Raw genomic sequence first — 18,786 nt, 5'->3', positions numbered from 1 at the left:
TGTGCATGTGTGTGTATGCGATCGCGCATTTCTGCGCGCATGCGCACAACCGGTAATTCTTCCCTGGGAATTCCTATGCGCATTTCTAATCGCGATTCGTCTTGCCGTAAATCCCTTACATACTATGGGCGTTTACCCTGACGAAGTCATGTGTTACTCGTGACGCAACGCGTTGGTACACCGTGACGGGACGTCCGCTGCATGGTGACATCACTTCTGGCGCGAGCACCATATTGGAACTCCATGTACACCCATAATATTAGGATATAGGCTTGTGACATTCTACTACTTCGTGAGTGGGCATTTTATGTTATATCAAAGCAATAAAATTACTGAGTTACACTATGGAGGATCTCTTTTGTCTCTGAATATTATCCTTTTGGTGTCAGCAGCAATACCAGAGTATCCAGTGGTTGGAGGAGGTCTGGAGGATATTGGTTCTACTGTGGTATCTGGTGCGGTCTCTCTAAGGGGGTGGTGGTTCCTGAGAGGAACATGATTGATCCAATAATTGAGCAGGCCTTTGTGGTTGCTGTGAGAAGGTGAGGGGGCATTCAGACCAGGGGCGGACTGACCTTTTGGAAGCTCAGGCACTGCCCGAGGGCCCAGGGTTAGTAGGGGGCCCCATGAGATGCCCCTGGTACCTTTTTCATAGGCTTTTTTGAGTTTGGGCAAGGACACAGGGGCCCCATGATCCCCTATTGCCCGGGGGCCCCATGAGTTTTCAATCCGCCCCTGATTCAGACCATTTAAGGATTATCACCAAGAATTTTGGCACCAGTGGCACTTTCACGTGTGCAGAGCTATTTACACAAGTGTGTTTGAAGTGGACTGTTTATGAACTGTATTATATACATTTAATTATCACTTATTGGCTGATCGAGTGGGGTTACACCAGCACCGCTTTGTGTATTGTGTTCCCACTTAGGGAACCACTATATTCACTGCTACATTTTTTCCCCCAGTTGGGGAAAAAGGGGGGAGTTATTTGTATGTTTCTCCACATATTAGCTTTGCTTAATCATTCACTTGGTTTGTGTGTCATTTATTATTTATCATATATTGTTATCTGTGTATATGTATTCTTACTAGCGCTACACCAAATAGATTTCATTAGATGTGTGTATTGTATCCCTGGGTTGACCTGCTGGGATTGGTAGATCTGAGAGGAAGGAATTAACACTGCTAGACAAGGGTTCCTGCCATTTTTCTGAGATTCACTGCCCCCTCCAGGTCATACCATATAAAAAGGGGCTTCTCAGAGCCTTTTGGAGTTTCTTGTTAAAGCTGTTACTCTGCAAGACTGTGCCCCCTGCTGGGGTTCCCTATAATACTGGAAACTTGAGGAGTCTTTGGACTCTGAGCTACCAATTTTGGACTTATTGCCTTTGTGGATTACTGCTAATCATGGACTTTAAAGGGCTACTTGGTACCTCTCTGGGTTATTTGCCAAAATGGAATCTTGCTCTAAATGGACTGTTTATGGACTGCCTAAGGTACAGTCACTTTATGGGGCACTTAGAGAACTCTGTACAGGACAGTATGTGAAGTTGCTTGGAGCAACTGTTTCTGTATCCTGGTGGACTACTTCCGTAAAAACCTTTTGTTGTTACTTCTAATATCTGGTCTGAAATCTCTCAAAGGGTTGCAATGCTTGGCGTATCAAAAGAACAGGGCTTACATCAAGGGGACTGTAGGTTAGAGCAGATACAGTACATGCTGCCTAGTACATGGTGGGGAATACTTTCTAGTCAGTGGTGTATTTAGGTTTAGTGCTGTCCTAGGCAACACAAAAATCAGACGCCCCTCCTCCAGGGGGTGTAGAGAGCCTGACACCAACCAACACCAGACCCCCCTTCCCCCCACGGAGAGAGTCTGTCAGTGACCAACAACACCCCTGCCCCACTAACATCCACCCCCCCCCCCCCTCGGCGACAGAGGGAAGGACACTGACCTTTACAGCTCTGGATATCCCCAGGAATGACAGTCGGGCTCTACATACATCAAGCAGTCCGCAGCCTCTATCGGATCCCACCTGGTCACCATGCTGCATATGTCCCTTCTTACAGGGGGCAGTGCTTCCCCCTTAAAAATTGCTGCCCTCGGCAAATGCCTTGTTTGCCTTGTGGTAAATATGCCCCTATTTCTAGTATAGGCTATATTGCCGTTGCTAGGTGTTAGAGTATCAAAGTTTAATATTATTCTAAATGATAAAAGTCTCTGAAAATATATCTATAAATGTCATAATGTTACAATATTAATTTTGAAGGTCATTGCTATATGTCTTTGACTTTGAAGTCAGTTTTGGTATTAATTATGTGTTTTTCAAAACTACATATGTGAGAGTGGGTGTTACTTTTAAATTTAGTATACTACTATACTTGGATAATGTGTAAGTTGTATTACATCATGTTCACATATAAATGAAGGACTAGAGATAAAGGGCTTCCAGAGAGAATCCTACACTCTGAAAGCAACGTACCATTTAATCTCTCCTTCTAAAAACTTGAAATTCCTTGAATGCTGTTTTGCTCAAAATTTTGCTCACTTTAAGAATGTGGCAAGCTTCAAGGTATCCAATTTCTACAAACAAGGAAGACTTGTTACACTAGGGACATCTAAACATGTATCTTTTGCTAAAAGCAAGCAACCAGTCAGGGAATGGATGACTTGGCAAGGGTGATGGTTACTCTGGTAGTAAAGGGGTGTTCTGCCTACCCCCTTCACTGGCAACCATGCTTAGGGACCTAGCCTGGAGGTCACGGGAGAGAGCAAGCACGTAGTCACAATAAAGTGCATTCCCTGTATCCAGTAACAGCATTCGAACAGGTCACTGGGAGTGTAGTGATAGGAATTGCTGAGGTGGTGGAGATTGGTAAGGCTCTGCAGTGCCAGTTCTTAAATGCTGCACATTTGGGAAGTGGTGTTTACTAACCAGTAGTTAAGTCCAGGGTTATCAGTGTAACTAGCTTGGCCATGGGTTACATAGAGTAAACTGTGCAAGTGCTGCTCACTTCTAAGTTTTGGAGACCTGCCTTATGTTGATTTCACATGACCTATGTTTTAGGTAATAGCGGGGACAGTTCCACTGTGTCCCCACATTGCCTGATAAGCCCCGTCCACACACAGGCTCTTCTATTACTACTGCGAGAGCTGTCTGTTACAGAACAAGTGTAGGGCTTCAATCAGAAGGGATGAGGGGATTATTTATTATTTTCAAGGTTAATAGGATTTCATCATTGCCATCATTGCTACCATTGCTATGTCAATTCACACACTATGTATACTTCAGGTATGTCCGTGATTAAAGTGGAATCCTGCTATAATTTAGAAATAAAATGTCTGTATTTTGTTAAAGTAAGCAAGTTTCCCAATAAAAAATGGCATTGCACATTATATATCCCTCTGATGCTTAATGAATATAATAAAACCTAATTTTGCATCTTGCAAACCTTGGGTCTATACTGACTCACCTTGAGCGCAGTGGAATTAAGGCAGGCAGTGAGGGTTCCTTTCTTACCAACAAAAGAAGCCATTGCTGTTAAATAGATTGACATAGACAAGTCACTTTCAAACCCCAAGTACATTCTTCATTATCTTTTATTTGTAAAGACTGCAACGTTAACCACTTGCCCTCCAGAGGATTTATCCCCCCCCCCTTCCTGACCAGGCCATTATTTGCGTTACGGCGCTGTGTTATTACTTTAAATGACCATTGTGCAGTCATGCAATGCTGCACCCGAATGAAATGTATGTCCTTTTTCCCCATAAATAGAGCTTTCTTTCAGTGGTATTTGATCACCTGTGCGTTTTTATTTTTTGCACTATAAAAAAAGACCGACAATTTTGAGAAAAAAACAGTATTTTTAACTTTTTGCTATTAAATATGCCCAGTAAAAAAAAGTAAAAAAATCTAATTTCCTCATAAATTTAGGCCAAAATGTATTCTGCTACATGTCTTTGCTAAAAAAAATCCCAATACGGGTAAATTAAATTATAGATACTGGGATTTTTATTTTTAGTAAGTAATGGCGGTGATCAGCGACTTATAGCAGGACTGCGGCGGGCATTCTAACACTGGAGGGAACTGACTTAGTGTCACTGACATCCCCAGTGACACCAATACAGTGATCAGTGTTAATAAAAGGCACTGACACTGTATTAATGGCACTGGGCAGGAAGGGGTTAACATGTCGGGCGATCAAAGGGTTAACTGTGTGCCGTTTTACTAACTGCTGTGTGTGTGTTTCAAAGTAAGCACACTGCTATGCATTGCTCTGCTATGCAAAGCCACACAAAGCAGTTTGCAGTTCTCTCCCTCCGTCGGTAATGCTCCTCGACCACCGGGTGCCGGTGAGTAATCACCGGCCGGGACCCAGTGATTGACAGCTATATCCACGAATAGCAGCGCGGGTAGGGCGCATGCATACCCAGAAATGCAAAATCATGTATATATACACATGATTTGTGCAACTCTGCCGCCCTGTAGCATTATATTTGCTAGGGGGAGTGGTTTAATGTGTATATTTAGCCTGTCTGCTTTTGCTTTTTGACACTGCAATGAGGTTTACAAATATCTAGTCAAAGGTTATAAGTAGCATAAGAAATTCTACAGTGGTTTCCTGGTATTGCATGTCTGTATTTTGGAGACCTAATACAGTCACTTACAGCGTTTAAGATGCTACATGTTAAAGATTGTTTCTCTTTTTTTTTTTTAAAACCTAATAAGAACCCTAAGCTGCAGATAAAAAATAGGAAAAGAGATGAGAAGAAACAATGCTTTATATTATACAGAATGTATTATAAGCACATACCTGGGAAATACTGGAGAATGTTAGTTAAAGAGGAACTATACTGGATCTGAGCACCACAAACCAAAAACTGTATTTAATTTTTAATATTGAAAGCAAACTCCCCCATCCATCCATGTCTCCTAGCATTTCTGGCCATGGCCATCTTGAGTAAGGGCAGATGATTCATGAAGCATTTACTTACTGGAATCTATCTGTCCTTTGCTCAAGCATTGACTGAGCTGAGAACCCACCCTCCTCTCCTGAAGACTCCTGGGATGTATGACATCATTTCCCTAGGCATGGAAACCAGGAAGTAACTGACAATTGTAAAATAAAGTTTAAAACAAGTACATACAATATACTTTGCTATCTATTTACTAATGCTAGCAGCATAAGTAAAATAGTCAATGCTGATTGAGAGAGTGAAGTTCCAATTTAAGTAAAAGGAAATAGGCAGCTTAACCTTTATGTGACTTTACCCATATTAACATCAGGAGTGAACAATCTGTGTTTGCCATTCAAACAAACTACTTCTTAAAGAAATGGATGGTAAATGATGGTTCTGGTAAATGAATGCCAGTACATATTTATTGCATCCATTGAAATTAATACAGCAACACTTACTTGATAATGGTTTTCTACACTACTGCGATTTGTTATGAACAAGATCTAACAAAGTTGAAAGGAATTATCAAGTAAGCCTTGTTGCATTGCTTTTATTGGATGTAATAAATATGGACCTTTAGAAATAAAATTTTAGCAAAATTTGCTGATCATACTCTTGAGGAATAGCAGTTATGCCTGGGATTTTATTTCATGAGCCTTGGTTAGGTTGGATACACTGCATCTTCCCCATGTAGTTAAAGTAATCCCACTTGTACCCTATGTGTGGCTCCAGGAATTCAGAAATTGGAATGATCTAACATGATAAAATACAAAATGAAGTGCTTAAATATTCTTCTGTGATAAGTGGTTTGTCCACTTTTAATATTTAAGAACTTCATTTTGTATTTTTCAGATTTTGCTATACTTTCTCATCAGTTGTATTCACGATATTTCATTTGTGACGGACTCATATGTCCCACTCAGGGGCGGACTGACCATTTGGAAACTCGGGCACTGCCCAAGGGCCCGGGGTCAGTAGGGGGCCCCATGAGATTCCCCTGGTACCTTTTTCATAGGCTTTTTTGAGTTTGGTCAAGGACACAGGGGCCCCATGATCCCCTATTGCCCAGGGGGCCCCATGAGTTGTCAGTCCGCCCCTAGTCCCACTATTACTGTGATTTAGTTAATATTTTATTTCTCCCTGATCATTTCCGTGCGTTTTGCCCACGGTCACGGTTTATTGTCTGTTACACCTTTTGGTCCTCATGTTGGACCTTTATTATTTCACCTTTCCCTTCACTCCCATATTCCTTCCATTTACTGATTATGTTATGGTGTATTATCTATTGTCTTCACCTCTCACTATTTGTTTTGGAATGTCTGTGGCATTATTGTGATTAGCACAACATCAGTTTTCTGTTGGTCATCATCATCATCAGTATGGCTTTTATCAGGAGATTTGCAGTGACTGTGCTTTTATTTATTTTAATCATCATCAATCAGCGACCCTTTTGGGGTTACCTGGGATACAATAAAGTGTCACTTGAGTGATAGATGGGGCTACTGACATCACATTCAAGTGTGCCCAGAAGCAGAGTCAGGGTTTGTTTGGGAAGATTGTTAATAAAATGAATACTCTGGAAACAGGGTCTCTTTAAACTTATATTTTAAATTATATTTAAATGACATTTGAATTAAAAGTATACTTTAAATTTATAGTTCACTACCAGGGGGTTGAAAAGTTCCCTGCGAACAGTATATATATAAGCAATGACAGGTTCCTTTTAATGAAAAATGAGGGGTCTAAATTGACTTCTAAGCTCTCCCCTGTGTGCAGTAAAAGGAGATCTGAGTTTGGCATTTTCATAACTGTGTTTATTGTTTGAATAGGTGTTTTTGTAACTGTACAAAAAGCAAAAAATAAAGTAGATTACATACCTAATATTTTGATGAGTGTTTTATGAGAAATCTTTATGGAGGAGCAAATATTTTTCATAGGCATTACCCTTACCTCCTTCATTTTTAGGGAGTTTTACAAAATCTTCTATCCATCCATATTTCTTCAAAATGTAAGATTTACAGCGCCCCCTTGATCCCTGATATGGGTAACTCTGTTCAGTTACCAGTCCTCCTTTACATAAAAAACAGATAAATAATAAATATAAGTAAGCAGTAAGGTAAGTAACTTATTTCAGGGACACTGAAGCATAGTCATATGTTTTAGGCCTCTGCTTATCCACTTAAAGCGGACCTCCACCCAAAAGTAGAAGTTCCACTTTAAGGACTGGTCCCTCGCTCCCTGTTAAGAATTGGCACCTTAGGGACTTTCCACCAGTCCCCTCCTTCCTTCCACCCCTCCCTCCCTTCCTTCCACCCCCTCCTCCCTCCTTTCCTCCACCCCTCCCTCCCGTCTTTCCACCTCTTCCTCCCTTTCTCCCTTCCTTCCACCCCTCCCTCCCTTTCTCCCTTCCTTCCACCCCTCCCTCCCTTTCTCCCTTCCTTCCACCCCTCCCTCCCTTTCTCCCTTCCTTCCTTCCTTCTACCCCTCCCTCCCTTCCTTCCACCCCTTCCTCCATCCTTTCCTCCACCCCTCCCTCCCTTCCTTCCACCCCTTCCTCCCTTCCTTCCACCCCTCCCTTTCTCCCTTCCTTCCACCCCTCCCTCCCTTTCTCCCTTCCTTCCACCCCTCCCTCCCACCCCTCCCTCCTTTTCTCCCTTCCTTCCTTCCACCCTTGCATCCCTTCCTTCCTTCCATTTGCTTTCCTCCTTCCCTTCCTTCATTATGCATAAAACATTTAACAGTGCCATCTCAAGAGATAATTTAAGAGGGCGTGTTTTAAAGGTGGAGCAGGGTAGGGGTTGGGTGTGGCAACTGGTGGTGAGTAACTCTTAAGTCCTGGCTAGTATTCCTGCTGTACACTGTCATTGTACTAATGACACTGGCTGGGAAGGGGTTAACATTAAGGGGCAATCAAGGGGTTCACTGTGTGCCTAATAAGTGTGTTGTGTGTAATATGTGCTGATTTTAATAAGAGATCGCTGATCTGTGTACAGAGCCTTGTGTGTTTTTAAACACGGGGCTCTGTGCTGTGATTGGCTACAGCCAATCAGCAGGTTTCAGCCATAAATCATTGGTCGGGACCTGCTGACAAAATCCTGCTGTAGCCAGTGATATTGCAGATCAGCAGGAGGCACTGCACATGCTCGCCCCTAATCCAGAACAGGCTGGATGTACATATACATTATCCAACCTGCTCATGTCATCCGCCCACAGTAAATGTACTGTGGGCAGGCAGGAACTTTGAAATTCAATTCTCTCATTTTCAAGATTAATAGTCAAAGTATTGTAAAACAATAGGCTTGGGGAGGTGGGCATTGCCAGGCGGAACATGTACCATTTATATTTTTTTTGCTTTACATATCTTTAGCCATGGAGCAGTCCTTTTTAATAATGCTTTGAGCAAAACATTAAAAATTCTCAATTCCATTAAATAACATGTCTGGGGGATACTCTAAATCTGTCTACTGGGCCAGGGATGTGGCAAGGAAGCTCTTGCCCCCCTGGCTAGGTACCACCCCCATGGTGAGGGCATGTGGCCTGCAATTGTTCAGGAGGGGGGTGGCTCACACTCACTGCCAATTCCTTTCCTGGCCAGCCAGCTTGCATACTCAAAATGTGGGGTTCCCATAGAATCAATGCCACAGCATTATCCTAGATAGATGTATGGTATACATTTTAAGATGAGCAGCACACTTTTTTGTGTTTTTTTTTTGCATGTGACCCCTCTCAACGTTTGTTCCACACCCCTATCTTAGATAAGGATCTGGTATGGTTTTTGTGGGAAATTCATGTTTTTTTTTCTCTTGCACAGTGTCATTAGTTGATATACTGCACCAACAACTGATGACTGTGCAGCCACCACTGTGCTAGCAACCAATGACTTCATCAGTTGCCAGGACACAGGCAGGCTGTTCTACACAGCATCCTTAGTTGCTAGGACACAGATGACACAGTAGGAAGTTGTCATTTACTGATGGTATTATACAGCCTTTAAATTAATGACTTCCTGCTGCAGCTGCAGCCAAGGTTTGTGTGGGTGAAAAGGCTATTTCTAACTATTTAGTTCTCTCAGTTAGCGAATTATGAGCAGAGAGAGTTCAGTGAGTATCCTGCATGGCCACAAACCAGAACCTTATCACTAATGACGAGCAAGATTTTTTTTTCAAACAAATTAGTAAATATTTTGATGTCTCACCTTCCTTTAATACAACCATATATGCATCCCAGGCATAACCTCCAGCACACCCAGCATCACATGGACCACAATCAATAATTTCTGGAAATAGAAAATGAACAGAATTAAAACATGTGCAGCATGAGTATAGGCTAGAGGGCAAAGGCATGAATAAGACAACTATAAAGAGAAACATATATCCTCTACTATATATTATTTCCACGTGTCATAATTACACACATTTATGTATCATGTATTATGTGTCAGTGCTATGTATACCTTATCTGTTTGTTTTTGTGGGCCTTAGTTAAATATTATGTTGGCTTAAGTTTCACTGGGAAACTCCAGAGCTGAAACTTCCCCCACCAGGAAGTTTCAGTTGGCCAAGTGACGTCATTGTACAAGGCAGAACCAGAAGTGAGCCATATTCTTACATGTATTCATGTTGATGTTTTTTGGGCAATATACATGTTAAAGAAGTGATCATTCTTTGTGCACTGGATATAATTCACTGGATTTGTTGAAGTCGAAGTGTTGGTGGAGATCTTATGAAGATTGGCATATCTGGTGAAACTGAGATCACTGGCCCTACTTAAGGAGTAAAGCACATCTAGACCTTACTTTCAGTGGGTCAAATATTGAGATAAGCAGGTGGTGTTACATGTGGTGTATTTAGTAATAGGAGTCATCTGCACATAGTGCGAAGCAACGGACTTGCTGGTGCTGCACAGAGACATTTTTTCACTTGACTTTTTATTGGATAATATATGGACAACTGTATTTGCAATCTGAGCACAGATTGAACAGAATTAGAATGTACATATGATTATGCACTATGATTGGTTCAAACAGTGAATAGTAATTGTATGTATTACGTTGCTTTGCACTTGTTTTGGTTTTAAAATAATTTGGTAGAAGTGGCTTTTCAGCGTTACCCTATATAAACCAAACCCTACCCCTAGTGAACCTTATTCAGAAACACTGGTGAATTAAACTATTATGGATAATGAATGGTACTCATGGATCATTATTATCTACATTACTTGTGTTGTAATTTCCACTTTAAGAAACAACCCTACATTTGCTCTACATTTAAAGTAGAACTATAGGCAAAACTTATTTTTTTTAATTGTGGATACAGCAAAGGAGAGTTACAACCCCTGTCAGATTATTTTCGCCATCTGTGTCCCATTGCGGAGATTTCCCTTCAATTCCTGTTCCATAGCGAAACAGGAAGTGAAATCCCTGAAAATTAAGGGAACTCCTTGGGGACCCCCTAGGTCACCAGAACTAGTGTCTCTATTGAAAGATTTCCTCTCTATTACTCTTCTAGAGACAACCTTAAAATTTGGATTTTCTTTTACTTTCATTTTCAATGATAATGATAAACAGGACAAATAGGGATGGTGAATCTCCTTAACATGGGCACAGAAAGCAGTGAAAGCTGACAGTTGTTCCAATCCGTCTCCAAAACTAAAAAAAAGGTTTTGCCTTTAATTAAACTTTAACATCAGATTTTTAAAAATAAATTATTGCCCTATTCTAGCATGATAGAATATGTCCCCAATGAAATATACTACACGTCTGTGGCTAAATCTAACACATTAATTCATTTTGAATATATAAAATTTAACCTTGGACAAATAAGCTTTCATTTAGGCCTCATTCACACCATGCGTGAAGAAAAACTGATGGAAACTGATGCACAGATTTCACTTAAAGAGGCATCAGTTCATATCAGTTTTCATGCAAGCTTCAATGAGTTTCATACACATTGCAGATTCCTGCGCAGAAAAAAATCTGCACATGATACCAATGTTATGGTGAGAATAGGGCATATAGAGAACAATAGATTTCATTGTGCCCTTGCATCTCTGCATCATAGTGTGAATGAGTCCTTAAATATATTCCTTAATAGCTGTAGCATACAAAATCCTTGTGTGCCCCATATGCCTTTGAAAACCCAGCTATAATCATATAAAAGTAACAGTGCTACACATAGTTTGAACAGAGAACAGAATTGTGCTAGGAGCCCAGAATGCGCACCCACTTCTCAAGGGGTGAATAGAGGACCAATCACCCTGCACAATTATGTATATTTCTTGCAAGCACCATGCCTTTCAGAACCAGGAAACCTAAACATATTTTTACAGACAGATTAAACATAGCATATTATTTATAATAAAAAAGGTAAAACCCTTCACTATCAGACTTACGTTGAACTGACAAATTCATTGGATATCCACGAATTGCCCACAGTGCTTCAATGTTTCCCACAGAAGCAAAAGCCCAACATGAACCACAATCACCCTGCAGACATATATTAAAAGGGAGTCTAAACATAACTGGGAAATTATATAAAAATGCCAAGCCAATCCACATTCAGGAATTAGTAAGCTAACTAACAAATTAGCATTATAGATAACAGATGGGAACAGTGCCCCTAGAACCAATATCACATAAAAGGAAATATAACACCAAAGAAATATATATAAAGAAAGATATATTAGAAAGAGCCGCTATCTCACCCCTGTGGCGCAGGGTAATCAATCTAAAAAACAAAGAAGGCAGCGCTCTTCAAAATATTATATCTCTAAATGAGTGAACTCAAAAAGTATTATAATGGGAGTGTCATCCAACATCCTCCTGGAGGACATCGGATGGTGAAACGCGTAGGATTGGTGACGTCACCACGTATGGGTGAGCTGCCGTTGTCTGCTTAGACCGGACAAAAACCTATTATAGTGATTTCTTATGCTTGTGATGCTAGTGTCAGTTCTGACACTGGTTAATGTGAGTGGTTTTAACACATTTTTGCATTCAATAAAGCCTAGATGGTTTTACACTATGTAAATTCCTTTTTTCTTCCTCCATGTCCTATTCTGATTATATGAGGAGCTAATTGCTATTTGAAGGAGTTTCTATTAGCTGGTGTGTGTTGCTGCAGATCGTTGCACCCAGAGCACAATAGCTGGTTTATAATCTTACCAGCATGGAGCTCTGGTGAGTGGATCCAATTCATTTGGTTGTGGATTTTCACATTTTTTTGATTCACATTGTTTGAGAAGTTTAAAGAGAATTCATTGGTTCATGAATACGAATTTGTTAGCACTTTTTATTTATTAATTTATTTATATAATTTATGGACTTTTTGTTGGACACTTATTTATATATTTTTTCACTGATTTGGAAAAAAACATTTTTGATTGACTTGTTTGTCACATTCATCTGATATTATTTGCTATATGATTTATTCACATTATAGTACTTTTTGAGTTCACTCATTTAGAAATATATTATTTTGAAGAGCGATTCATGGGAAGGTAGCAATAAGAGAACAATAAAAACAGAATAATATGTATGTATAATAAAAGTTTTATTACAGACAATAGTCTATGTGAAATTATTAACTCTTATGCCTGTAGTTTTGCTGTTCAAAGGAAAGTTCAATTGTGCTCTAGCAACAACCTTTGAGCAGCATATAGTATGGACAAGGGTTAATAGAAGTAATTAAAAATAATTAGTTGATTAGGGGTTTAACAAACGTTTAGAGACAATACAAATACAATTTAACATTAATAGGGAGTAGTGCTTAAAAAAAGGCTTGTAACAAGATCTAAACCCCTGGGGTGTTGGTTTTCTACCCAACTAATGGAAGTCATGTATTAGGAGCAAGTATATTGTTGAATAGAAAACATTTTGCTCTGAGAACAAGATTGGCCTCTTTGGGTGTAGGTATGAAAAGTAAAATAGCTCTTTGATTCAAAAACAATTTGATTTGTTACAGTTTCAAACATAAGTAAAGATTCAAAATATATTTAAATGTATAAAAGGTATAAAAGGTACACGTAGGGTTGACAGAAATTTCATGTGAGGGGGTATCTTGTGAACATCAGAAAAATCTAAGTAAGCCATCTTGATATCTAATTGCTGAGCCTTCATATGCATTATGGTGGATTATTATTTTTCTCTAGAGGCCGAGTAGCAATCTAATATAATGTAAACTTGTTTATTATAAATTATTTAAAAAAATAATTTTACATTGCAAAAATTGGTACAGTATGATACATTACCACCACAAAGATCATTATTCATGTGTATAGGTTAATGACATTCCTGAAACAGTTGCTTGCTATGTATTCTGACAAAGCATACATTTTGGTACAGTTTGTGTATTTCTCACCTGGAATTTGGCTTCTGAAATGACACCTGCTTTGCGCCAGTCACATGATAATTGTTTTGGTGGGGCCTCTATTTTATGCTCTGTCAAATTATCTGGAGGCAGTGCAAGAACTGGATTCAAATGATATCTTGCAAATTCTTCATCTATAGGTACATAACAAATTCAAAAAACAGTAAAGAGATGATGATTCAGCCAAATACATGTTAAAGAGCAATGGCTGTAAAAAAATGATATATCACCTGTGAGGTCACTAAATTTTGTGACACCATACTTTGCTGTCCCCAGTTCCTCCTTCTGTAAACGCGCTGCCTCTTTCAGGTTTTTGGAGAATATGGATAGTCGATAATGAAACTCTGTAACAAAGGTAGGTTAACAGTTCAAGAATGATAACTCATGTGATGCCTAATATACAGTGTTAGAAACTCAGTCTATAAAGAAAAAAAAGTAAACCTAAAAAACTGTACTGCTGACTTTAAAAAACAGCCGCTCGCCTGTCCCTCGGTCCCACGGTGTGTCCCCTGCTGCCCGTTTTACCGGCCGCCTTCTCTCCCTGGGCGCATCTTCAGTGTGGGCACCCGGCTGTGACAACTTGCGGATTCACAGCTGGGTACCCACTGCACATGCACGAGTAGCGCTGCGCTTCCTGAATGGTCCTGTATCTTCTGGGACCTGTCACGTGTCCTAAAAGACTACAGGGAGGGAGGACACCTTCCAGTTCCGATGTCCTTTGATCCAGCAGTGTCCTCACCACAGCCAATTCCACCAGCCGTTCTCTCTCCCCGGTGAGGGCATTTTAAGTGTGTGCACTCGGCTGTGACAGCTTGCGGCTTCACAGCCGGGTGCTTACTGCGCATGCACGAGTAGCGCTGCGTCTTGTGAATGGTCCCGTAGTCTTCTGGGACCTGTCACGTGTCCCAAAAGACTATGGGGAGGGAGGGTAGGAGGACAACTTCTGCTTCCAATCACCTAGGCGATCGGAGTGGAAGTGGGAGCAGGTACCTGTCAAATTCGGGTACCCGCTCCTCCCTGCCCCCCTAAGGTGCCAATCCTTAATGGGGTGCGGGGGACCAGTATTTAAAGCGGAACTTCCCCTTTTGGGTGGAGCTCCGCTTTAAGTCCTTTAGCTATTATAACTGTCAAAAATGAAAACATATGCAGATGTCACCATTTCATATTCAATAACTAGCTAGTACATTCAGTGCAGACAGCTCAAAAGTCAACAGTTATTAGAAATACATGGGGGAAGATTTACTAAAACGGATGCAGTCAGAATCTGGTGCAGCTGTGAATGGTAGCCAATCAGCTTCTAAATTCAGCTTGTTCAATTAAGCTTTGGCAACAAAACCTGGAAGCTGATTGGTTACTATGCAGAGTTGCACCAGATTTTGCACTTTACAGGTTTAGGAAATAACCCCGTGGTATACAAAAGCCTCTATTTTCCATCTTTCAGTTCAGAATTACAGGAAATTACAAGATCATAAAAGACCAGCAGTTTGGAGGATAGGGTTGGGTTGGAGATTTAGGTTAGGGGTTAAGGTTAGTGTTGGGTTTTAAGGGAGTTAGGTATTAAGTTAAAGTAAACGTAAAGTGAACATATTATTTTATGCTTTTAGTCAGGTTTTATTGCTGTCTGTGTCCCTGCTGGGGAAATTCACTCCCCTATAGCTCTTGGTGACCAGTACAGAAAGTGATGGGTAATCCACAATTTGCGTTGTCAGAGAAAGAAGAAGGAAGGATATTTTTTCAAGAGGTCAGCTATTCTGGTGACAAGTGATGGGACACTATCCAAAGCGAAAAACAAGTATTTTCACTAAATACACCTTTTCTGCCTTGTGTTTTGTGTTACGTTTTGCACTTGCTTCTTTTATGTGTTTTTGATGCATTTTGCAGGTTTTTATTTTTTACATTTTTTTTATTTTTCTTGTTGCTAGGCAATTTAAAATGCATCAAAAACACATCAAAAACCCAATACATGCTTTTCTGCAGCGTTTCCATTGAATTCCCTGAACCTTTCCAAAAAACGCTCCAGGTGAAAACACACAGATGCAAACATATCCCATAGGAAATCATGCTAAATGGACTGTACTGCATTTCTGCAAAATGCAAAATGCTTAGGTGTGAATCTAGGGAAAGGAAAAGTAGGGTCCAAGCTCTTTTGGCCCCTTTTCTCCTGTGGGTCACAGGTGTGAGCTTTGTTCTGCACTCCTGTGACACATTTTCAGCCGATCGAGCGCTTAAGTCTGCTGAGGTCACTTAGCCAGTCCAGACTCTGGAGGGATCCCAACTTTCATGTCAAGATCCACCCAGATGCCTAGCCTGGCAGCTGGCTCAGCCTCTCAGCATACTGCGCCGGCCCCCCTCCACAGCCCAGTGCTCTATTGAGCAATGGAGGGGCAAACCAGAAAGCCAATGATTGACAGTCACCAGCTCTTTGCAGAGTGAAGACTGAAAACTGAGCGATCAGTAGTCTTTGACCACTCAGTTCACGGTCTTAGAAATGGCGGGGACAGATGCAGCATTGGACCAATTCTGCGTCCACCAAAGTGAGGATAAATTGTTTTTTGTAGAATCATGAAATTCTCTTTTAGGTATTAATGTTATAGCGATAGTGAACTGCACCAAAAAAAATTGGGCCCTGGGCAGATTATGTCATAATGTGCTAGCATGCACCTCATACTAGCACAATATGACAGAGTTACCTGAAAATTAATCCCTCTAGTGGACCACTGTCACCGCTGTAGGTGTTTTTATCTTCACCCGGTCTTCCTTCCAGGTTTGCAAGCTTCGGTCAAGCCATAATGATGTCACTCCCGCGCATGCGCTTGTACAGAGTTCTAAATGGTACACCCCATATAGAGCCCAGTGCACATGCTCAGGTGACGTCACTGGCTGCTGCTGCTGTTAAAATACATATTTCCTAAACGGTGCATGTTTAGGAGATATTTTCTGTACCTATAGGTAAATATAAACTTTGTGAATTTACTACCACTTTGAGGTTGAGTGTCAGCAGGTAATTTTCAGGGATTCAGGTTAAAGGTTAATGTTAGGGTGAAGTTAATGGTTTAGATTATAGTAAGATTAAGTTAGGGGAGATTAAAGTGAAACTTTACCAATTTTTAAGTAGAGGTTCAATAGCTCACAGAGAACCACACATGGAGGCAGAAAAACACAGTAAGAAACAATTTAATAAAAATAGATAACAGGGTCATTAAGCAGTGGATGTGCATAGATTATTTTTGTAGAATAAGGTCATCATTTAGTACCATTTTAAGTCAGACTTTTTAGCTCTTATGGGTAAACTTGTTCCATTTAAGGGACTCAAAGGAGTTGATTTACTAAAGGCAAATAAGCTGTCCGCTTTGCGTGGGAAGTTGGAGTGTGTAAGGCAATTTTCCCCAAACCTTAGAGAATGTGGTGACAATTCACTTTGCAAAGCATCCCCAGTCACATGCAATGAAAATAGAAAAAAATTTAATTTTTTTTCGCTAATGATTGGATGATGGACATTAGTAGAGCTTCACCTCATTCCCCTCTGGGAAAAATCCCACTGCACAATGCAACTTTGCTTCCAAAGTGAACAGTCTATTTGTCTTTAGTAAATCAACCCCTCTTTGTGTCACTCACCTGGAGCAAGCCCTAAGGACTTTCAACTTAAAGTGACACTAAACGATGGCCTTATTCTCCAAAAATATTCCATTCACATCCACTATGTAATGGCCCTGTAATCAATTTTGTATGAAATTTTTTTTACTGTGTTTTTTTGACTTCTGGTAACATCAGCTATGAGCTCCTGACTCTGTCAATGAATGGTAAATGTGAAAAAACAGAGAATTTTATAGTTAGATATTACAAGTTTTAAAACTATTCTCCGTGTAACTGGTAGATGCTGGAGCAACCAACTAAAATGAGAATAACCAATAAAAGTCAGTAAAGTCAGTAAAGGTATAGAATTAGCTCAGCTTTAGATATCTTTTCTATAAATGTTCTAAGATTTACTTTTTAACCGCTCTTCTGTGGTTAACAATAAAACACCATATAATGGCATATAATCAGTATAATGACATATCAGGCAATCTGGGGATTTGAGGTTCCAGATACAAGTTGTGGCTATTGTCACTTACAAGACAAGTAATGAAAACACAGAATTATTACCTTCTAAAGCCCAGGCAGTTACCCCACCCACCGAAACAATATAACTTCTAATTAACTGCTGCAGAAATGTAAGAAAACAGCTCATCTAGAAGCCTGTTTACTTACCTAATTCCATGTTCATGTGGTGCACTGGGCCCTAAATCTTCTATCTTCTGGACTAGACAGGTCTCCACATTGTTGCCTGGGTGGCATGGACACTTCCCAGTATTCTATCAGGACAACTGGTCTAATGACTTTACTACAAGGAGACGGGTCAGTGGTGGGCACAGATTGCAGAGCTGGATACCCAGTCCACTCCCACAAGAAGCACTGGCAAAGGACATGTTATAGCAGGCTAATGTAAGTCATAAATAGCATTGCAAGCTTTTTTTTTTGTTCTTCTTAGATGGAGTTGAAGGGGGGGTATGGATGAAGTTGGGGGTTAAGAAGTATTAAACCCTTAGCCATTTTTTGGCTTAACACATTGAGCTGCCTACTCAGTAAGATAATACATCAGCTGCTGAAAGTGCCTAAAAATATGACTGTTTAATATCACTTTAATTTTGTCTGGAGATGGAATTTAATGTAATGTCAGCAACCTGAAATAAGTCAAAGTTATAAATAACATATTTCCAGTAACAAAAAAATAAGCAATGGTAAATTGGAAGGAATATACTGTACATGATTGTATTAATGAAGTGCTTACCTTCTTTACTCTGATAGTTCTTACTGAATTTCTGGTTAAAATTCTCAAACTGTGCCTAGAAAGCAAGAAATCAAACTATAGAACATCCAAATAATTTACTATACTAGATCTATATAGGTACGCATACATTCCGAATGCAAACAACATTTTTAGAGAATCAGAATAAGGGAACAACAGAAAACACAGAAAGGAAATATCAATGCAATAAATTACCCGATAAGAGGTCTCAGAGACAACTTCTAGAGAAAGCACTATTATGAAAGATAGAAAACACAAGAGTGCCATCTTATCTAATTAAATCTGGCTAATGCAACTGTGATCACTCCTTTTATAAGGAATAAAATACGGAACTAAAAGATAACAGGAACAAAAATATATATAGAGAGAGAGACAAAAAAGGAAGTAGGATTATCACCTTTTCTTAAGAATTATTTTCAAAACTATTTTCCCTTCTGGTACCTTTCATCGAAATATATCCAGACAGAAATGAATTATTGGGGTGACAAATGATATGTGTTAATATATTAACCCCCTAAAGGGGTGTTCCCAGCTGCCCCTAAAAAGTGAATGCGACACTTGCAATGAATTAGTGATGAATAGATGGAGCTGTGTTCAAATAGGGTAAGTAGCATA

At 40.0% G+C, this 18,786-nt stretch overlaps 1 protein-coding gene across 1 annotated transcript in view; it reads right to left on the bottom strand.

Moving 5' to 3' along the window:
• Nucleotides 1-18,440, bottom strand: part of LOC149440868 (cathepsin W-like) — a 32,155-nt gene extending 13,715 nt beyond the window's left edge. The window contains exons 1-8 of the mRNA XM_089658099.1: nucleotides 18,367-18,440; nucleotides 18,154-18,208; nucleotides 13,556-13,669; nucleotides 13,317-13,459; nucleotides 11,350-11,443; nucleotides 9,155-9,235; nucleotides 6,910-7,029; nucleotides 3,474-3,538 (exon numbers count right to left, since the gene is read on the bottom strand). Coding sequence (XP_089514225.1) covers nucleotides 3,474-3,538; nucleotides 6,910-7,029; nucleotides 9,155-9,235; nucleotides 11,350-11,443; nucleotides 13,317-13,459; nucleotides 13,556-13,669; nucleotides 18,154-18,208; nucleotides 18,367-18,438 — 744 coding nt within the window. The 5' untranslated portion in view covers nucleotides 18,439-18,440. The remainder of the gene's footprint in view (nucleotides 1-3,473; nucleotides 3,539-6,909; nucleotides 7,030-9,154; nucleotides 9,236-11,349; nucleotides 11,444-13,316; nucleotides 13,460-13,555; nucleotides 13,670-18,153; nucleotides 18,209-18,366) is intronic.
• Nucleotides 18,441-18,786: the final 346 nt, after the last annotated feature.

The sequence above is a fragment of the Staurois parvus genome, unplaced genomic scaffold (assembly GCF_062004578.1).
Source record: "Staurois parvus isolate SC_StPar_1 unplaced genomic scaffold, SC_StPar_1.0 ptg001051l, whole genome shotgun sequence".
Classification (NCBI taxonomy): Eukaryota; Metazoa; Chordata; class Amphibia; order Anura; family Ranidae; genus Staurois; species Staurois parvus.
The sequence above is the reverse complement of the archived record's forward strand: the minus strand, read 5'-3'. Positions and strand labels throughout refer to the sequence as shown.